At 37.3% G+C, this 21,483-nt stretch overlaps 1 protein-coding gene across 12 annotated transcripts in view; it reads right to left on the bottom strand.

The window, feature by feature from the left end:
• Nucleotides 1-14,693, bottom strand: part of LOC139753689 (rho guanine nucleotide exchange factor 11-like) — a 575,625-nt gene extending 560,932 nt beyond the window's left edge. For 7 of the 12 annotated variants that reach the window (XM_071670383.1, XM_071670382.1, XM_071670380.1 and 4 more), the window contains exons 1-3: nucleotides 14,358-14,692; nucleotides 4,782-4,924; nucleotides 1,539-1,646 (exon numbers count right to left, since the gene is read on the bottom strand). In XM_071670383.1, coding sequence (XP_071526484.1) covers nucleotides 1,539-1,646; nucleotides 4,782-4,924; nucleotides 14,358-14,368 — 262 coding nt within the window. In that variant the 5' untranslated portion in view covers nucleotides 14,369-14,692. Of the gene's footprint in view, nucleotides 1-1,538; nucleotides 1,647-4,781; nucleotides 4,925-14,357 lie in introns of all 12 variants that reach the window. The other 5 variants (XM_071670374.1, XM_071670376.1, XM_071670381.1 and 2 more) reach the window with 2 other exon arrangements.
• Nucleotides 14,694-21,483: the final 6,790 nt, after the last annotated feature.

Here is a 21,483-nt window from a genome sequence, read left to right on the forward strand (position 1 = left end):
CTGTGTTTGAAGAAATTTTCAGAAAGTGAGAGAAGGATAGTCTTTTAAGATGTAACACTAATGCAGAAAGTAATTAAATTTGCAAATTATGCTAAGTCATGGATATGTGTTTGAAGAAAGGATTAGAAAAAAATTACGGAAGAAAGGTCTTTTCTGGTGTAATAGTCATTCACAACATGTGAAAATATATGTATCAGGCTAATTATGGTAAATAATAAGACAGTCAAGATATGTGGAAATTTGCAAACCTGATCCACCTCATGTAAATGCATACAAGATTAAAGAAACCGTTACTTAAAAATAACGATAATAAGTAAAAGGTATAATACATCCTGCCTTTACCAAGATGTCCAACAAGATTAAACACTCTTCTACAGTCTTAGAGACTGTTTACCTGCTTAAATCATATACAAAGGTGAGAGTATAAGCAGCAAAGTGAGGGTGCATTGATGAAATTAACTACCATGAGACTCAATAAAAACACAAAAACAAAATTTAAGAAAGCCCTTTCTCAGTTGGAAATTTTGGCAACATGACCTTGGAAAGGGGGTAATAGTCTTGCCATGGAGGCACTGCACTTATACGGTAAAGTACTGTCTTCCTTAAATATGCAACTTATCCCTTTATGGTACATTAATGTGTGCAATGGAGAAGTGCTTAAGCATAGATCTAAACAACGTATATTTTCAAAATCTACAGGTATCTATTCATCAGATATGCCATGAAAATAAGAAAAATATCATACATTTCAAGACAAAGATCACAAACCTGAAATCACACCTACTTCTTAAATCTGTATGCAACACCATTTAATGACATGCATTTTGAAATTCATCAAAATCTGTGTAAGATATACTGTTGCTTTAATAATAAGAAAACAAGCAAAAATTCAATCAAAGACCTTTAAATTAAGATTGTGGTTGTACCAAATCTAATTTCAGATGCAGCTGAGGTATAGGTGAGGCATATCCAGAGTTACATAACTGAATTACAGTAAACCAAATCATTAAGAGACTGACATATGAATGACAAGTAATAGATAACAAACAGAATCATTCCAACAGTTTTGCAGGCCTTTACACCAACAAAACTAATAAAAACAAAATGGTACAACCATCTATCAATAGGCTGACCAAAGGAAGAACATTGGAGCAATTTCATTACAACTTTACAATCGGTAGCAAATCTAACTCCAAGTAATAAAGTCCCTCTCCTTCACCATCCTGAGAGGTTATGACCCCACTATTGCCACATTAATTCCCATAAAACATAATTGCCTGTTACTTTTGATCAAACACTTTGAAAACTGGATGAGAATTATTGATGTTAGAAGGATGGACAGACTTCCATATTTTGAAGAATGATTAAAATTTTACATTTCAGAACTGTGAACAAAAACATTTCAATTACCTAATGTACAGATATTTTCAACTAGTTGTTTTAAACACTCCATAATCAAAATCATGTCTGCTTACTTGATTAAGTCTGAAAATCCTATTACAATGAAGTTAGAAAACAATATCCAAGCAGCAACTTACACTTTATGATTTGCACCACTTCTTTATGATTAATTTTTGACACTACTGTTCCATTGACTTCAATGATGGAATCACCCTTTTTAACTCCTGCTTGTGCTGCTGGTCCACCTGTAAATAAGAAAAAAATCAAACCCATTATATATATATCTTATAATACTTTGTCGCTGTCTCCAGCGTTAGTAAGGTAGCGCAAGGAAACAGATGAAAGAATGGCCCAACCCACCCACATACACATGTATATACATAACAGCCCACACACGCACATATACATACCTATACATTTCAACGTATACATACATATACATACACAAACATATACATATTTACATATGTACATATTCATACTTGCTGCCTTCATCCATTCCCTTCACCACCCCACCACACATGAAATAGCACATCCCTCCCCCCGCGTGCATGCACAAGATAGCACTAGGAAAAGACAACAGAGGCCACTTTCATTCACACTCAGTCTCTAGCTGTCATGTGTAATGCACCGAAACCACAGCTCCCTCTCCACATCTAGGCCCCACAAACTTTCCATGGTTTACCCCAGACGCTTCACACGCCTTGGTTCAATCCACTGACAGCATGTTGGTCCCAGTATACCACTTCATTCCAATTCACTCTATTCCTTGCATGCCTTTCACCCTCCTGTATGTTCAGGCCCCGATCACTCAAAATCTTTTTCACTCCATCCTTCTACCTCCAATTTGGTCTCCCACTTCTCGTTCCCTCCACCTCTAACACATATATCCTCTTTGTCAATCTTTCCTCACTCATTCTCTCCATGTGACCAAACCATTTCATTACTCCCTCTTATGCTCTGTCAACCACACTCTTTTTATTATGACACATCTCTCTAACCCTTTTATTACTTATTCAATCAAACCACCTCACACCACATATTGTCCTCAAACATCTCATTTCCAACACATCCCCTCCTCCACACAACCCTATCTATATCCCATGCCTCGCAACCATACAACACTGTCAGAACCACTATTCCTTTAAACCTACCCATTTCTGCTCTTCGAGATAATGTTCTCGCCTTCCACACATTCTTCAACACTCCTAGAAATTTTGCCCCCTCCCCCACCCCGTGACTCACTTCCACTTCCATGGTTCCATCTGCTGCTAAATCTACTCCAAAATATCTAAAACACTTCAGACTTCCTCCACTTTTTTCTCCATTCAAACTTACCTCCCAATTAACTTGTCCCTCAACCCTACTGAACCACATAACCTTGCCTTTATTCACATTTATTCTCAGCTTTCCTCTTTCACACACTTTACCATACTCAGTCACCAACTTCTGCAGTTTCTCACCCGAGTCAGCCACCAGTGCTGTATCATAAGCGAACAACAATTAACTCACTTCCCATGCCCTTTCATCCACAACGGACTGCATACATGCCCCTCTCTCCAAAACTCTTGCATTCACCTCCCTAACAAACCCATCCATAAACAAATTAAACAACCACAGAGACATCGCGTACCCCTGCCACAAACCATATACATAAATGTGCTGAGAGGGGCAGCTGGTGGGATGTCTGATCACTAACTTGTGGAGGGGAAGGTGAGGATTTGTAAAGGTTTTCAAAGAGGAGAAAGTAAAGGGGAGAAGAAAAAAGTGAAAAAAAATGAGCTTGGAATGGAGACTTGTGTGAAGATATACCAGGGAAGATTGAGTGTAGAATGGCAAAAGATGAAAGCAAATGAAGTGAGGGGAGTGGGTGAGAAATGGGAGGTATTTAGGGAAGCAGTGATAGTATATGCAAGAGAGCCACGTGGCATGAGAAAGGTGGGAAGTGGGCAGATTAGAGAGGACAGTGAGTGGTGGGATGAAGTAAAAATATTAGCAAAAGAGAAAAGAGAGGCATTTGGATGGTACTTACAAGAAAGCAGTGCAAATAACTGGGAGATGCATAAAAGAAAGCAGAAGGAGGTCAAGAGGAAGGAGCAAAGGTTAGAAAAGAGGGCAAATGAGAGTTGAGGAGAGAGAGTATCATTAAACTTGATGAAGAATAAAAAGATGTTTTGAAAGAAGGTAAATAATGTGCAAAAGACAAGAGAACAAATGGGAACATCTGTGAAGGGGGAAAGGAGGGAAGTGATGACAGGTAGTGATGGAGTGAGGAAATGGAGTGAATATTTTGAGGGATTGTAGAATGTTTGATAACAGAGTGGCAGATGTAAGGTGTTTTGGTCTGGGTGGTGTGTGAAGTGACAGAGTTAGGGATAGTGGTTTGGTGAAGAGAAGAGGAGGGGAAAGCCTGGCAGAAGAAGAAATCCTGCAAGGCAGTGGGAGTGAATGATATTGTAGTTGAATTCATTTAGAAAGGAGGGTGACTGTGTTGTTGATTGGTTGGTAAAGATATTCAATGTACGTATGGATCATTGTGAAGAGCCTAAGGATTGGCGGAAAGCACGTATAATGCCAATGTACAAAAGCAAAGGGGATAAAGGTGAGTGTTCAAACTACAGAGGCATAATTTTGTTGAATATATCTGGAAAACTGTATGAGAGGGTATTGACTGAGAAGGTGGAGGCATGTAAAGAGCATCAGATTGGGGAGGAGCAGTATGGTTTCAGAAGTGGTAGATGTGTGGATCAGGTGTTTAATCTGAAGAATGTAAGTAAAAAAAACTTAAAAAATAGATGGATTTGTATGTGGCATTTATGGATCTAGAAAAGGCATATGATAGGGCTGATATAGATGCTATGTGGAAGGTCTTAACAGGGTTGATACAGATGCTTTGTAGAAAGTCTTAAGGATCAGGTAGTAGTTGGTAGGCAGCCAACGACCAGGGAGGTATATTAAAAGTACTACCCACGTGGGTATCAGGAGGGTTAGTGTCATCTGCTTAGCAAACTAGCACTTTAATTTTGTTCATATTTTACTTATAATCATATCTGTAAGATCATGTATTTAAACCCCGCAATTAACCCTACAAGCATTTAGGTGGAAATTCCTTATGCATGTTTAGTTATCACTCAATGAAAATGACCAATTATGGTAGAAGAATGAGGGTAGCCTCAGAAAGATCAAAAGTGTTCCAAAAACTTACATCTGATCTAAGGTCATATGTGGCAAAGCAGTAAAAATGATATCTTATATAACAGTATTAGTGTTTATGTCAAGACAAGCAGTTTCCTTGCAAATACTGAGAAGGATAATCACGTACATAAAACATCACAATGAAAGTAGCTAAAAAGTATGATGATTTGGTATTCTCCTCTTACCATCTTTAACATCCTGAACAATGACAGGACTTTCTCCAGAGACGGTGACTCCATAGCCCCGCTCTCCCCGATGGATTACTACAGTGCGTAAGGTACCGGAACTGGAGTCGTTAGAGTCATTACCCTCCACTATCGACTCCAGCCTGAAAATTAAATGGATTATTAGTATAACAAAAAATTATTCATCATCAACCAGGTATTTCATCACATATCATTCAACAAGAACAACTATAAAAAAAAAAAATATACAGGGATCAGCTTCCCCTTTTCTTGGACTGAGATGAAATCTCTCCCTGTCAGTCCATCCTTCATCCTGTTAACTGTGGTAGGAGGTTATCAAGTTACCATATCTTCCAGCACATAAGACAAATTATCTTACATAAAACTAAACTGTCTCCAATATACACCATGTGTCTTATCCTGAAAATCACCTGCACGCATCATCTTTAAATGATGTTATCAGCAGGGAGACTTTTAAATTACTGCCAAACTGAAATATCATATATCTATCATACACTGTATATACACCATTTCCTTGGCGTTCCTAAAAAAGATGGCTTACAAATGAGAACTATTAGTATGTAATAAAAAGGGGTTGGGGTTTAGACTATTACATAATCTGAGTATTTTCTTGTCCTCATTGGAAGAAAACCATGACTCTGCTATGCCATAACTGTAGTGGTTGAAGACAACCCAACCCACCTGCTGAGCTTCTACTGATTGTAAACTGTAACCACACCATACAATAAAATCTTAGATCATACCATTACTGCATCCAATACAATAATCAAGCAAAAAAAATCTGCATCAATAATAAAGGCTGACAGCTAAACACTTAACTATTTACAGCCTTTGTTTATTTACAAAAATCAGAAGATCAACACCAAAAAGATAACTACCAAAACGAAATGCCAATATATTATCAAAATCGTAAATCTGGAAACAATACTTTATCATTCACTAATCAAATAAAATACAGTCTGATTAAAATAGTTATTCAACTAAAATGTCAATAAACTAAATGACTGATGAGTCCAGTTACCAAAAGAACAGTTGCCTCCTCCTGAGGGATGGTGGGACGATTTCCTGCAAACTTTCAAGACATGAGAAAATGATCCAATAATGGTACTTTTCAAGTGCCATTTCTCTCACAAACAGAATATGGCTGTGAGTTCAAATCATCCTTCAAGGAAAAGAAACTGCAAAATTGGAAAGTGTTCAGATATCTTTCAAGGACTCATTAATTTGGTGAAGGATATAAATTACTGCAAACACCTGAAATCAATGAGGGTGTTCTCCCTGAAGCACAGACAGGAAAGGTAGGTATATTATCACCTAGACTGGAAAGTCATAGAAAGCACTGTCCCTACCTTAGAATCGGATATAACATCCCACATGCACGACAGACAAGGAAGACTCCAAAATACTACTTCTGAAATACAAAGGTATGCAAAAGAAAGAAAAAACATCTTAAATGCCAAGGGCATGTGACTTTTCAATACCTTGCTTGCAACCATATGAAGCACCATAGGATGCACAACAGAGAAGTTTAAGAGGTACTTTGGAAAAAGTACCTACAAAGTACACCTGACAAACCAGGCTGTGGAGGATATGTGGGCCTCCACGCTGCGGCTTCCAAAAGACTGGTCAGCCAACAACCCAACCCAACAACCCGAGCCCAGTCTAGGCTGTAGAGGCAGAAAACCTCAAGAGACTATGTTGGGTCAACAATTCATTAGCTAAACCATAAGGCTGTTTCTAATATTAAGCTTTCTTATGCTTCTATATGGTGACTTGTCTTGAGAATTTAATGGTTACTTCTCTGACACCATAATGTTGATTCACACTCAGTGAGGCTAAGTTGTACTTGCGTATTAGCATTAACACAACAGCCAAGTGAGTGGTATGAATGTATATAACGCGTGTGACCCAAAGACCAACAATCAAAAAGATCAACTTTCACATCCTAAATCCTACTATCCCAAGTATATAACTCCAACTATTCGTTCTATTATTGCTCATTTCAGCATCAAAAATATTCAATTAACTAAGAACATGTTCATATACTGCACACTTATCTGATCTCATATGCAAAACCTGGACAAAGCATAAGATAGTGTCCCAGAAAAAAAAGCTTTACTGACATCCTCCAGAAACAGTTTCACTATGTACGGAGACTCCCTCTGATTCCAATCTGCCCAACAGCCAAGAATGGCTTATGATAATTTTCTCTTTTCTGCAGACAATTAATGCATAAATAACCTACCACCAACTCCTAATGGTCATATGCAAGAATATCTTAAAGTTTTTTGATGCAATATGTGACAATTCCACTCTAGCTTCACAAGCAAGACAGTTTTAACAAGAAAAAAGAAAATGAGGGGGGGGGGATACAGAACTGTTAGGCCCTGTCAAAGAAATTCCATCTCACATAGTTATGATTTAACTTATAGTCTCCCTCACAAGCCCAAAAGGTTCTTTCACAATACACAATCATATTAAAACTGGTGGTGATGCATAAAAATCTAACTAACATCATTAAAAGTCAGGCATTACTGCAGAAATATATTATGAGACCAACTAAAAAACATTGCTAAAAACGAGCATGATAATCATATTTTGCTATCTAATGTAATAAAACGATTATTTACAAAAATATGCAGTAAATATATGCAAAGTTACTTGAGCTCCCACCAAATAACAAAGTATTTCCAAAGGTTCACCCCATTCCCCACTTCATATCTGGAGGGGAAATCCTAATACCTACCTCCATAAACCTTACTAAAGTCCTATTATTGTACAGCATCTCATCATACAGGAAGGAGCTAGATAAAACTCACCGTGACACAAAATAATCCTAATCAACATCACATTAAGGTCAAACTCCTAGTAATATATATCACAAATCCAACCATCTTGGTGTAACCATTCATATCATCATCCACAAACAGTCCATCCTGCTTCAAAGATTACCAGTCTGTTGATGACTCTTGCTGAAGAAAGAACCAGCATATCTGTGGAAACATTACTTTCCATGCTATATTCCAACATTAGTTATATTTGAAAACTCACTGAAAAACAAAATTTCTAACAGCATCATTCAAACTGCCTTTATGCACATAAGTGTTATGGCAAAAGTGAAAAATCTATCTTATGCACATAAGTGTTATAACAAAAGTGAAAAATCTATCTGAAAGTTTTTTAAATACATCATTTGATAAGTTACTACAGCAAACATCTGAAGACTTTCTATGGAATAATTCAACCTTCAGGTAAGATAACCACATACATCTAGAGCACTATGAAAACAAGTGAAATTAAAAAAATTCTAGAAAAGAATCCATTTAAGCAGTCTCCCAGTAATGTGGGGATGGTGGCTTTTCACACTTTGTATATCACAAACTTCAGTCTAAACTAACTTAGTTCAATGCCTTTAAACAGTATAAATGATTAGTTAAGCACATCAGAGAACATTAATACAGGTAGTAATATTACCTTGCTTTGTCCTAGGATAAAGCCTCTGTATAAGAAGTTATGAATACCTGGTGAAGTCTTCAGGGGTTCTTTACTGTACATAAATAAAATGTATATATAAAAAATAAATGTACAAAAATTGCATTAATTCATGAGGGAATCTTCTGCATGTAGAAAGCAAAAATTTGTCATCTTGTGCTGTACCCTCATACTCTGTGCCTTGGGCATATCATGTTGCTTGGCTTAGAGACCTCAGCACGTTAATTTCTTTGAACATAAGTCTTTCTATTCAGAGAACCTTTTCACCAAAAAATTAACAAGTTTAATATCATTGGAAATCAACCAAATTTTTTGTACAGTTCTTAAATAGCCAACTTTAAACTTATAATCAATGAGTAAATACCTGGTGAATATCTGAAAAGTACCTGATGAAGTCTTTGGGGATCTCCTACCCCAACAGCCCAGCCTGAGCCCAAGCATTTGGAAGCCACAGCATGGCCGGTCAAGTACAATTTGTGATTACCTGTCTAGGGACCTCTTAAACTTTTCCACTGTGCACCCCATGGTGTTTCTGATGACTGCAGAGTATTGGGTCCCCAAAGTTCAAAGGGCTCTCTATCTTTGTGCATATCACTTCTTTACATAACAGACACAGTATTTTACAAAGTCTTCTATACCTGTTGTGCCAGTAGGATGTTCTTTCCAAGAGTAAGTTAGGGACCAAGCCTTCTAGGATTTTCTGGGTATATATGATGATAACCCATTCCCATCAGTGCAAAAAAACATAAAAAAATAACAGCCTCAATGATTTCAACCATTCCCAATAATTTAGTTCCTTGACTATAATAATATGGGGCAAGAAAGATCTCTGAACACTTTATAATTCTGCACTTTTGCCTTTTTTTGTTTGGTGATGTTAAAACAAAGCAATATTCTATTCATAAAGAATTAGCACTTTGAACAGAATCATCAGTAATTTTGCTTTTGTTTTCAAAATACATAGGATACAGCTCCCCATCCTTCTGAAAAAGGCAACTGTTGTTTTGTTGTGTTTGGGTGTTTGCTGAAGGTCGTTAAACATCATTACTCCGAGGTCTTTCACATTATTTAAAAGGTTTATGATGGTGTCAGTGTCTACCCAATAATCTGTACTGTTTATGACTTCCTTTTCTCCTTACTGAAGATGAAACTTATCCCCACTGAAAAGGATGTTTTCAGTGGCCCAGCACAAGACTTCAGTTATGTCTCTTTGTCACCTTTCAGCATCCTCTATTTAAGAGATATTCATACTTATTCCTGTATTCTTGCACCATCAGCAAAGGATGACATGAATCTGTGGTTCATATGCTTGCATCAGAGTCAGATGCATGCAAAAGGAATGGGAAGGGTGCAAGTACACTTCCTTGGGAATTGAGCTTTTTACTGCAGAAGTGCTAGAGATGGTACAATTTATGGCAATATCTGATGTGTGTATGTTCCCAATTCTTCCAATTACAGTATTCCCATCTTCCACATTCTAAGTGCTATGACACCATGATCACATTTATCAAATGCTTTTGCAAGTCTATGTAAACCAAATTTGAATTTTGTTTTTTGTAGGGGAGATGGAAGTGTTCAATAAAGAGGAAACTTTGAGGTGCATTACCTCAACATTCAGGTGCATGAGAGTTGTGCAAGGAAGGTGCATGATAGTTGTGCATGGAAAAGAATGAACTGGACTGATGCGGTATACATGGGTTGTCGTGCTGACTATGGACAGAACCAGATATATGAAACAATATAGAGGAACCATGGAACAGTCTATGGGGCTCAGCTATGGCCATTTGTAAGGTGCTACCTCTTTGACATGTATAACAAAAGATTAGGGATGTAGGGAAAGGTCATTCTGAATTGACAATTATGAATGAAGTGTTAAGGAGTTACGAAGCCTTGAGCAGAAAAATTTCTATCTCTTTCTTATGTGATGTGAACATTTATAATTCCTTGTGAAGAGGTTTTGCATTAACTATACCAGTAACAATATAGCATACTTGATCCACATGAGTGAAAAGAAACTTTCACAATAATGTAGGTATCAATTTGCCATCAGTTTTCATTTACAGTCATACATAAACATTTCTGCTGGACTTAGGACCAAGCCTTTGCAAGGCAATGTTTTCTGGTTTTCTATGTCAACAGTTTGGGCTGAGTATAAGATGCTGAGTTGGGTCATTGGTTAAAAACTGCTAAAAGCCATGGCTTGCATGCCCATATAACCATTAAAGTCTTTATCTAATGTCTATGTACAGTCTATCACATCATTTTTTTTTTTTTGTATAGTCTATCACATCAACATTTTGTTTTGTTTTCCAATGCTTCTACAAGTCTATTGTGGTGGTCAAGCAACTGAGAAAGGCAAAGCATTCTGACCCTGACACCATATTGTCCTAGTATGAAATGAAGCTTTCCTAGCAAAGTCTGGTATAAACAGGTCTTCAATAATGAAGTCTGTAAACCTGCTAGTATAGTACACCTTAGAGGAGACTACCTAAAGCTTTTCAAACAAATCCATGGGTCTTCCTATGGTGTATCTTAGATTTTCAAGCAACAAATTAATAATTGTGCTTTTTTTTTCCTCCAATATTCCCAACAATATATTTCTCCAGTGAATTCTTTTATACTTCCCTGCATGTCATACAAAAAAGGAATTATTAAACATTAAGATTGTGCCCTTCAGGAATCTTCACAAGTATCTTACAGGGTCTCTATAAACCATTAACTCCATTCCCAATATAAAGAACTGTAGTGTCTTTTCTTAACCAAAGAAGAAACATTACTAATTCTAAATTCTCATGTAATTATCTACAGCAATATTTCTAGTTAAAAGAATAGACTTCAGTATTAAATATCAAGCCTCTTATAGTTGTATGGTTCACAGCACTATGACAAATGTTCTGTCAAACTGAACATCAATAAATGTAATGCTTCAGTATTTTTCACATAAATTTCTGTAACTGTAACATAGTGTATTAGTACTTCCAAAACTATTACTACAGAATCATTTTCATACAGGAGCTCTAAAGATAAGACTAGTTATGATTACTAAACTTTCAACATTACAAAATTCTATCCACATTCCTGTGCATTAGCATTACCAAAGAAAACTCATCAGTCAAAATACAGCCTATCAAATACATAATACTTTTCTCTGTTTCCCCCAAAGACAACTAACCTATGAAAAGGCACTGATACAGTCACAGTTTCACAATGTAAGGCAGCTTTGAAGATATTTAAGATATTCTGAACCCTTTACTTACATGCTGCTGTAAATAATCATTGGTTTCATGGATAGCAAGTCTACTCTGGGAACCGGGCATCTCTATCCACTGTCAGCCAGCAGGATTTGAGTTATGTACCCCAGTACTATTAAAATCAAGTTAATATATGAACCTGAACCACCATAATTAAGAACTTATTACATAAAATTGTTGTGAAAAAAAATTATCAACGATATCTCATTTTCCCAGCATAATGAATATCTCAACAAAAATATTTTCAAAAACACCCTTTAATGACAATAGTGTCTTCCTCTTAAAACACAAAATTACATGAATTAATCTACAAGAGCAACCCATCAACAAAAAAAAACTTCTTTATCACTACTATTCTCCCTCCCTTCTCATATCTAAATCAATAACATGATAACAGATATCAGCACAAATGTAGTATGCCACACACCTAACATCATAATCTAGCTATCAGATATACCACAATCGAGAAAGCAACTCCCATGACACTTGTGTCAATACTACGAAAACTTATATAACTGGACAATCTGCATTAGCATTAGTCAGATAACAAATGATAGACTCAGCTACCAATGGCAGGAGTAAGAGGCTCCTCTTCCACCCAGTGATGACTCTTCTCTTCAATTACATTCACACTGTAGCCTTAGGAATCTTATGAACTAATACACATTCTCATTTCACACTATCCTTTGTGTGAGTAGCTGTCTTCACCCCTCCCTCTTTTATTTAATTCTTATTTCCTTTACTTTGATGTCTCTTCCCTTTCTTCCATATCTAATGTTCCTGCCTTGTACAACCTGGCCTAAGAAACCTTTTCTTTTCACATCATCCGTTTTCCAAAACAGGCAAGACTGCCTAACTTAATAGAGCAGTTCAATTTGCAAAATTCTACATCAGATATTTTCTGCATTGTTGCTGGATTTTTAAATGGCTCAATATTCCACCATTGCAGAGCAGAATTACTCAATATCCACCATTGCAGAGCAGAATTACTCAATATCCCAAGTTAACTTCCAATACGAGGGTAAACCGAACTTCATCCTTGTATTCCATACAATAATGCTACTAACACTGTAAAACAATCATTCAATATCAAAAGATAGTTTCCATGCTGAGCTAAGCCAGGAAATTAAATAAAGAGATAGTTTCCATGCTGAGCTAAACCAGGAAATTACATCTAAAAATGTTTTTGTTTTATTTAGTGAAACAAATCATCTGGTATTGTCTTCCACAATATATCAGTAAACAAACATCAATTACATAGCTTTACATACTACATTTAATGTATGGTTTTAAGTACTGAATGACCATCTACTTTTCAATCCACAAAAGAGATTGAGAAGCTAATATAACTGTCGTTAAGCATTTTATCATAAACAGCTAATGAAAATGGCCACTTATGTTTTTGATGCTCTTTATGCTTCCAAAAATTTGGTCAACCAACCTAGTGTCCTGGGCTCAGCACAGGCTGAGGCAAGAAAATAACTCCAAAAACTTTACCAGGTATTCACAAGATGTACAATCAATTGTTAACTTATATATTCGATATCTTCAATATCAAATGACATGACAGTGGTATTCACAAGATGTACAGTCCATTGTTTACTTATATATTCGATATCTTCCATATCAAATGACATGACAGTGGTGCTTCAAAAAATATGACATTAATCAATGGAAAAGTAGGTAAAAGGCTTTCAAAATTGCAACAAGAACCCATGAAAACCTCAAATAACTTGTCTAGCAGCCCACATTTGTTACAACCATTTCATACTGGTTCAATATTCTGTTCAAATCATACTAAGCACACATGAAAATGCTCTGACAACATGGTACCAGATGTAAAAACACGAGACAAACTTGAGGGGAAACACAATTTCCAGTAGGAGACATATAATGGTGGTATATTTCTATCATCATTTCTGCAACTGTGGGAGGTTAGGCAAGGTTTCTAACAGGCTCTAGTGATATTCTACAAGTGCAGTATCTAATTTCATATATCACCAAATTTTTAGATATATGTGAACTTCACTCCATTGTCAAATATTTCAAAAAAAAATATAATGCCCCAAATCATGTTCCAAACTTATAAATATACTTTGTAGACAATACACTAACTTTGTAGAGCACAATCATCAGTCAGAATTAAAAGATGACACTGAGGAATAGCAATCTAAGCAATTACTAAAGAGCTTACTTGAAATCAAAAGCCATAGGTCTAAAAGTTTTCTAAAATGAGAAAAATAATTTCATTTTATTTTCGTGAACATCAATACATTCATAAATGTACGGTGTTAACTTACACTTTGACTTAAAATGAAAATTAGTAAAAATGTATAACAAATCAAATGATACAATAAAATATGCAATTCTGACCTGTGATAAGGTTTTTCCAAAAGCAATTCTACCAAAATTCAGTTTACCAATAAACAGGTAAAATGAACTTTTACATCAGTAAGTTCTCCACAAAGCTGAACTACTTCAGTAGACTCTGACTTAGCCCATAGTTAAGGATTCTTCATTCAATTGACATCAAATCTTCAGAAATGCAAAACTGGCAACTCTGAACATCACATAAACAGCTTAACTACTCGTGTGTAAGACTAAAATGACGCAAAGAAAGCCTTACATGAGATTGAATTCTGCATCTTGAGGTCACAAGGACTTCTAATATAACATCTGGCTATGAAAAAGGCCAAAATTCATCCCAATTTAAGTGGACTCTAAGAGGGCACACCCCATGTAAACAATGACTTCAGATTGCATTTCAAGAGAACACACCCATAATGTAACCATGCCACGGTACTATACTGACCTCTCATCCATTCTGAAGTCTCATTCCTCAGTGGAAATCCAAATAGTGTCTTGACTGTCATAGAAAACTGTGCAGTAATTTACGTTTATGCTTGACAATGCACAACTCGAATCAACTGTTGATTTCTCATGCGTTTGGATTAATACAAACCATGTCACATACACACATAAAATACATTATCTATTCATATTATATTTCATATACACATCCACAGTCTGTGTAACTATGAGTAAACATAAAATCAACACTCCACTGTCACTTTCAATCCGTTCACTCTGTCATTAACACAAACATTAGTGGCTGCCATGTTGGCCGCTCAACTCTGTCGCCTCCGCCACTAAACTAGACCTCTTATGTCCAATGCTGGATAATTGTGTATGATATTATACCATAGCTCAATACTCCAATAATTATCCACATTGATTAAGTATGATTGTAAAGCAAAAGCATTTTGACAAAATGTCGAGATGAAAACCCGGATTTCAAGTTTGTTAGGTTGCTAGTGATGTTTATAAAGATAGAAAAAGAAATAAAGGTTGTAGCAGCATCTTGCAAAATTCTTATCTGCTAATTGTTTTCATTAACAGCATAACCTCACATATGCATCAGAGTGGATCCCCCTTTACAGTTTACAAAGTAGAGCATCTGCGAAATTTTACTCCAACAAAATTTTACGCTGACATCATTGTTAACAATGCGAGTTGCTTACTTCTGTAATGCAACTCAAAGGTAAATTCAGTATATTCCAGTATGACTATTTATCTATATTATTATGTTCATCGTTAATATCACTAGATGATAATTTATTCATTGCAATTATACAAGTAGCTTTTGCTACGCTATAGTGAATCACATGACATTCCTCATCTGAAAGTGTAACTCGATTACCGGATCTCGATAGCGTATCAGAAAGATGCGATCATCATGAAATAAAGAGAGGCATACATTTATTGTAGCATCTAACGATATAAATAAATTTATGGATATATATTATATACGTATTATGTATTCAAACTCAAGCCTGCTAAACCTCATTATCGAGATTGCAAAACTTGACTTGTGGAACTCGACGCTGTGCATTACATGTTTTATTATGTTTTCCTCGTATCTTTTGAAATTCCTACTTAGAGTTAAAGTAACCATTAATGTAATGTGAGACGTTACTGTCTATATGCATAACACTAAGCCCTTTTCCTGCGACAGACTTAATATACTATTTCTCTCGCTATCGTACATAATGCTTCTTTATTAAGTGATGATGAAATTTTGAAGTGTTTAATTAATGATGTTTTGTTTAAATAATTTTCCGGGTACATAACTATAAGAATTCCATCGTGATGATGGACTAAGAGGGGAGTACGGAAACACAGGTTACATATCACTGCTTTATTGAAAAATATGTCTCAAGGGCAAGCTCATACTGCTGGGGCAGGAGTAGGGAGGCACAATAGTGGCATATGCCCCCCTTACATTTTACCAAGAAAGAGGTGGGGTGAGGCACATGATATATTTACGTTCAGAGTTATTAGAAGGAAAACAGTTTTTTGGGCTGTCAGAGATATCCAAATATTACTGACATAATTGCATCAAATATTCAGTTACATGTATTTCCTGATGGCCAAAATTGCATAAGAATCAATTGTTTTAGATCTATTGCAGGTGATAATAATGTTTGTAATACATGCTTACCTCAACAACTAGCAAGGTGTCTTAAACATACGTAAAAATCTTTTACATTATTTCTATTTGAAAAAAAAATTAGGTACTTGATTTCTTTGGTTTGTGTTTGAGCACACATTAACACATGTCCCTTTTAATCCGTTGAGATACATCGTAAAAGTTGATCTACATAATGCATACATTTTTTGTTCCCCCAATGAATATTTTCCTATGGGCTCCCGTGCTGATGTCCCATGGTTTTGGGTCAGAAAAGGTGGGGCCGGAATCCTGTAGGGGAGGTGTGTTAGCCTAGTCTCAGGGTGTTGCTGCAAGAGGAGGCGTTGCCGAGGTCTCGAGGTTGTGCAGTCCCGTGGCTATTTTGCCGCTGCGGAATGAGGAAGGGGCGTTGCCGAGTTCCCATGGTACTTCTGTGGAAGACAGGTGATGGCTAGGTTTCACAGAGTTCCCGTCGAAGGAAAAAATAAAAGCAGTAATCAAATGTAGTTGCTGTCGAAAAAGGCTGTGGGTGACGAGGGCACCACAAACCTCTTGCCGGAGAATGGCTCGAGCCTTAGTTACGTGGCAGTGGACCTTTACAAGTGCAGGTGGGTGTGCGTGTGCCTAAAGCTGATCATGTGACAGGACTGAGTCCAGACAGCAGGATATGACTTTAAAAGTCACGCCCCACCTGGGGTGCGCGAATTATGCCTTCATGCCAGAAGGACCGATAAAGCAACGAGTCACTGTGGTGATGATTAAAATGTCGAGACAGGGAAAGTATTTGACTAGGTGAGAGAGATGGTTGCTGGAGCGACCCCGGCTGAGGGGTTATGAGAGCCGCCCAGGCGCTGAATATAAGAGTAGCAACCACGTCAATGACGAAAGTCTCATAGGAATCGTTGAGGGACATTGGTGACCCATGCTGAGAGAGGATACGGGAGAGGTCACGCCTTTTTTTTTTCTTTTCTTGACCAGCTATAACACAGTAATTCATGTTAATAGGAAGCTCAGTAATGGACTTGATTGCCTTTTAAAATTTGACGATGGATTTTGTGATGTTCTAAACTTTACTATGAGTATATTATTTACAGGCATTAAGCAGAGCAAAAATAGCGTTTGGAGAGTTCCAATTTAGTTGCGACTGCGCTAATGATTACTTTTTTCCCAAAAGAGCCAGTTCATTGGTTGGCAAGGCCATGAGGGATGCTGTAAACCAACGTTCACATTTCTGGCTTTTCCTGTATGTAGCAATAAAAAGTTAACCTGAACGTCATTTTACTGTTAAGGCAAGGGTTGCGAATGTGGTTTTATGTAGCAAACTGGAAGATGTGTCGCTACAGTATAACAGAAAATGAAGATGCACCTCTATATCATTTTTGCATCTGAAGATTGCTGCATCATGACTGGAGAAACTTAGAACCTTTGACTAGAATGAACAAATGCATGTGGTGTATTATATTTTTATAACCAGGTTTTTTGTTTTACATTTTGAGTAGAATTAAATAGGATTTGAAAAAAAAATAAGAGCTCAGGCCCGGGCCCTGCGGCAGCGTCCCCTCTTCCCCCTTCTCATAAGGCTTGTTCGGCTACATATATCAGAGCGCACATATCTGCCTGAAAACGTCTCGAACTATCAGCGTGTAACCTCAGTAAGCCTCTTCCCTCCTGTAGCACAACCGACAGACCTCAGCAACGACTCCTTGCAGCATAACTACGGAACCTTAAGGCGCCTTCCTCCTGCTGCGGAAAGGGAACTCAGCAACGCATATTTGTAGCAGCAACAAGGGAACTCTGCAACGCCTTCTTCCTGCAAATCAATCAAAAAACCTTCGCAGTGCCTCCTTCCTCGTGCAGAAGCACCGCAAGACCAAACAACGGCTTACCTCTTCTATAGCAGCACTCCGGGACTCCTGTCTCACCTCTCTTCCTTTGTGCACCAGTTATAGCTAATGTCTTACTCGCTTCACACCCTCGATCATAAAATCATGAAATTGTTTTGCTCGTGTTTCTGTAACCCTTTCTTAAACCTCAACATTCCAAAAATCATGTTATCACATACTACGTAATTAAGATTTACTTTAAGGCCTCATATGGTCCAAAATCTTGGACAAGTGCCTCACCAGATTATTTGTACCTATGTTCCATATGACATCCTTTTCTTCTACTCCCCAGTTGGACTACAACAATCCTGCCTCAAGCCCATCAGTAGCATCACAACGAAAAGCTCATTGAAACCAACATTAGATAATCTTCGGACAGAATAAAATTCTGTTAATCGTAGAGTCTTTGGAGAACATCATTATGAATTAGTTGAAGATTTTGGAAGATGGATTCATTCTATATTACAACGGTAGCTTCCCGAACGTTAACATACCAAATATATACAACATACCTTAATGAACTTTACATAATAACGAAAATAATGAAATCCACACGAGAAGGAAATCGACTTCAGTAGCTTCCTGCTGAGTAGCCGTTGATGCATCGTGGGCACTTCAGAAAATAATGAAATTTGGTAAATATAGTCTTTTAAACCAAAGTGGGAGGAGGGGGGGGGCGTGAAGGTAATTAATTTAAAACCTATAAGTAAGTGACAGACGCTCATAACAAAGAAGCAGTAAACCCTATAATTGGTTATTCATAAGGATATTAATGATCCTACAATAATTGTCAATGCATTTAAGAATTGCTTGTAACTTGAATGAGTAATTAACTGATAGAGTCGACTACTAGAGACATTCATTCTAGAAAATGGTATGATTATAAGCAACGCCCTACCTAACAATTGCCTTTACTAAGTGCACAATTTACATCGCTAGCAACAAAATGTGTTTTGGGTATCATGTGGGTTACTCATTCCATTTAAGTTTACTAAATACTATCTGTATTTACCAAATGGCGTCCTAGCTTCGTCTTTTCGATGTATAACAACTGACTTAAATATATATTTCTCTCTTTGTGTCTCCCCTGATATATATATATATATATATATATATATATATATATATATATATATATATATATATATATATATATATATATATATATATATATATATATATATGCTTTGTCTTTACTTCATGTGTTAAATGCAGTAACTGAATACAGTCGAAGTATCCTAGTGTTTAAATCAGCGAACCTGGCACACAACCTTATATTCATTCATCAATTATTACTACTTACTATAGTAAACAAGTACGGGAGGACTTCCAGATGTCTCTATGGGGTACTCAACACTACTGAAATGTACAACAGACAGAAAGAGATTTTCCTTGTACTTCGTAAAATACTTAAGATACTTAAGGGCCAAACAGTCAGCGAGTTCTTACTAAACAGAAAATACGCATATTTTTCTTAGTATGATATCGTCAAAATCTGTAATGATTATTTCCGGCTGACACTTTAATTAATTCGAGATATTGTACTGGATGTGTAGCCGTGTGGGTGTAGCAACGGGACAACTCGAAGGCCACAACAGGCGTCCACAGCAAGCCATGTCAGTGTCGGGTTACCTAGCGTTGATACGGGCTCCGGCGGGACACTTCCGTCAGCCTGTGGAGTAGATTATAATGCAGGTCTCAGACTCTGTATGAGAAGTGGTAGATGTTAGCATTCTACTTGTATGAGCAGTACAATTTGTGCTGAGTAAAACGTTTCATTAATGAAGTGACGTCTTACATCAATAATAAAAAAAGTATCTTTTCAATTGTCGTTTTGTTTATCTTCGTTGATTATACTGTATGATGTGCAAAGTACAACTTTTCATCGTCTAGTCTACTGAAACTTATATTCACTGCGAAGAATAATATCATTAAATGAAGAATGTGTGGAATGCGAGAACGTTATCTCGGAGAGCAAAAATGGGTATGTTTGAAGGAATAGTGGTTCCAAAAATGTTATATGGTTGTGAGGCATTGGCCATAGATAGGGTTGTGCGGAGGAGGGTGGATGTGTTGGAAATGAGATGTTTCAGGATAATATGTGGTGAGGAGGTTTGATCGAGTAAGTAATAAAAGGGTAAGAGAGATGTGTGGTAATAAAAAGAATGTTAGAGGTAGAGGGAACGAGAAATGGGAGACCAAATCGGAGGTGGAAGGATGGAGTGAAAAAGATTTTGAGCGATCGGGGCCTGAACATACAGAAAGGTGAAAGGCGTGCAAGGAATAGAGCGAATCGGAACGATGTGGTATACCGGGGTCGACGTGCTGTCAATGGATTGAACCAGGGCGTGTGAAGTGTCTGGGGTAAACCATGGAAAGCTTTGAGGGTCCTGGATATGGAAAGGGAGCTGTGGTTTCGGTGCATTACACATGACAGAGACTGAGTGTGAATGAATGTGGCCTGTGTTGTCTTTTACTAGCGTTACCTCGCGCTCACGCGGGGGAAGGGTGTGCTATTTCATGTGTGGCGGGGTGGCGGCGAAATGGATGAAGGCAGCATGTATGAATATGTACATGTGTATACATGTATATGTCTGTGTATGTACATGTATGTATACGTTGAATGGTATAGGTGCGTATGTGGGCGTTTAGGTATATACATGGGTGGGTTGGGCCATTGTTTCGTCCGTTTCCTTACGCTACCTCGCTAAAGCCCTATACATATAATTTGTAGCACACAAAAATAATTATAGCATCTATACAACAACCCCAGCTTTTGAGAAGCAGACTATATAATGCTGAGCTCGTGGTGTTTCCAGAATAGAGCGGAGTATATGGTTATGCTCAACAAATTTACAGTATGTCATTACACGGTTGAATTCTGACATTTTCAAACAACAGATTTATAAGGATTAATTGCGTTTCAGCACAGCTAAATCTAAGGCTACTGATTCTGCATTTTAGCACTGTAAACATAAGGCTACTGAATCTGCATTTCAGGACTGCTAAATCTTTGGTTACAGACTCCCTAATCTGAGATGATGCAGAGGTCCGGATTGAAAGAAGAAATTGTCGGCATAAAGGAAATAAGGTAAGAAGCAGAGGAAAAAGAGAAGGCGATATGACAGAACCCTGATAAACAGCACTATTGGGATAAAAGGGGCGAAGTCGCTCCAACAACTACTGAAATTGATGTACTATGGAGGGAGCTATTGATCAGAGAAGTTAAAAAAAAAAAAGATCAAAGGAATTAAGGAAGCAGAATTGTGCCACGCGCTATCAAACGCTTTCGAGACAACAAAGGTTTCACCAAAATCCTTATAAGAGGACCAGATGTGAGTCACAAAGGAGAAAATATCACCAGTAGCCCTAGCACTGTGAAATCCGTATTGGTGATCAGAAAGAATGGAATATGATCTTAAGCGTCTCCTCCCTCCTTTAGTAGTACCATGAAACCATGCAACGACTTACTTTTGCAGTAGCACCAAGGAACTCCTACGTCACATCACCCCTCTCAAGCACTGGTACCGCGGGACCTTCTTACTGTGTTAACAGTAACACTTCTCCCATGTATTGCACTTTTTGGA

Source organism: Panulirus ornatus, chromosome 15, assembly GCF_036320965.1.
Source record: "Panulirus ornatus isolate Po-2019 chromosome 15, ASM3632096v1, whole genome shotgun sequence".
NCBI classification, from domain to species: Eukaryota; Metazoa; Arthropoda; class Malacostraca; order Decapoda; family Palinuridae; genus Panulirus; species Panulirus ornatus.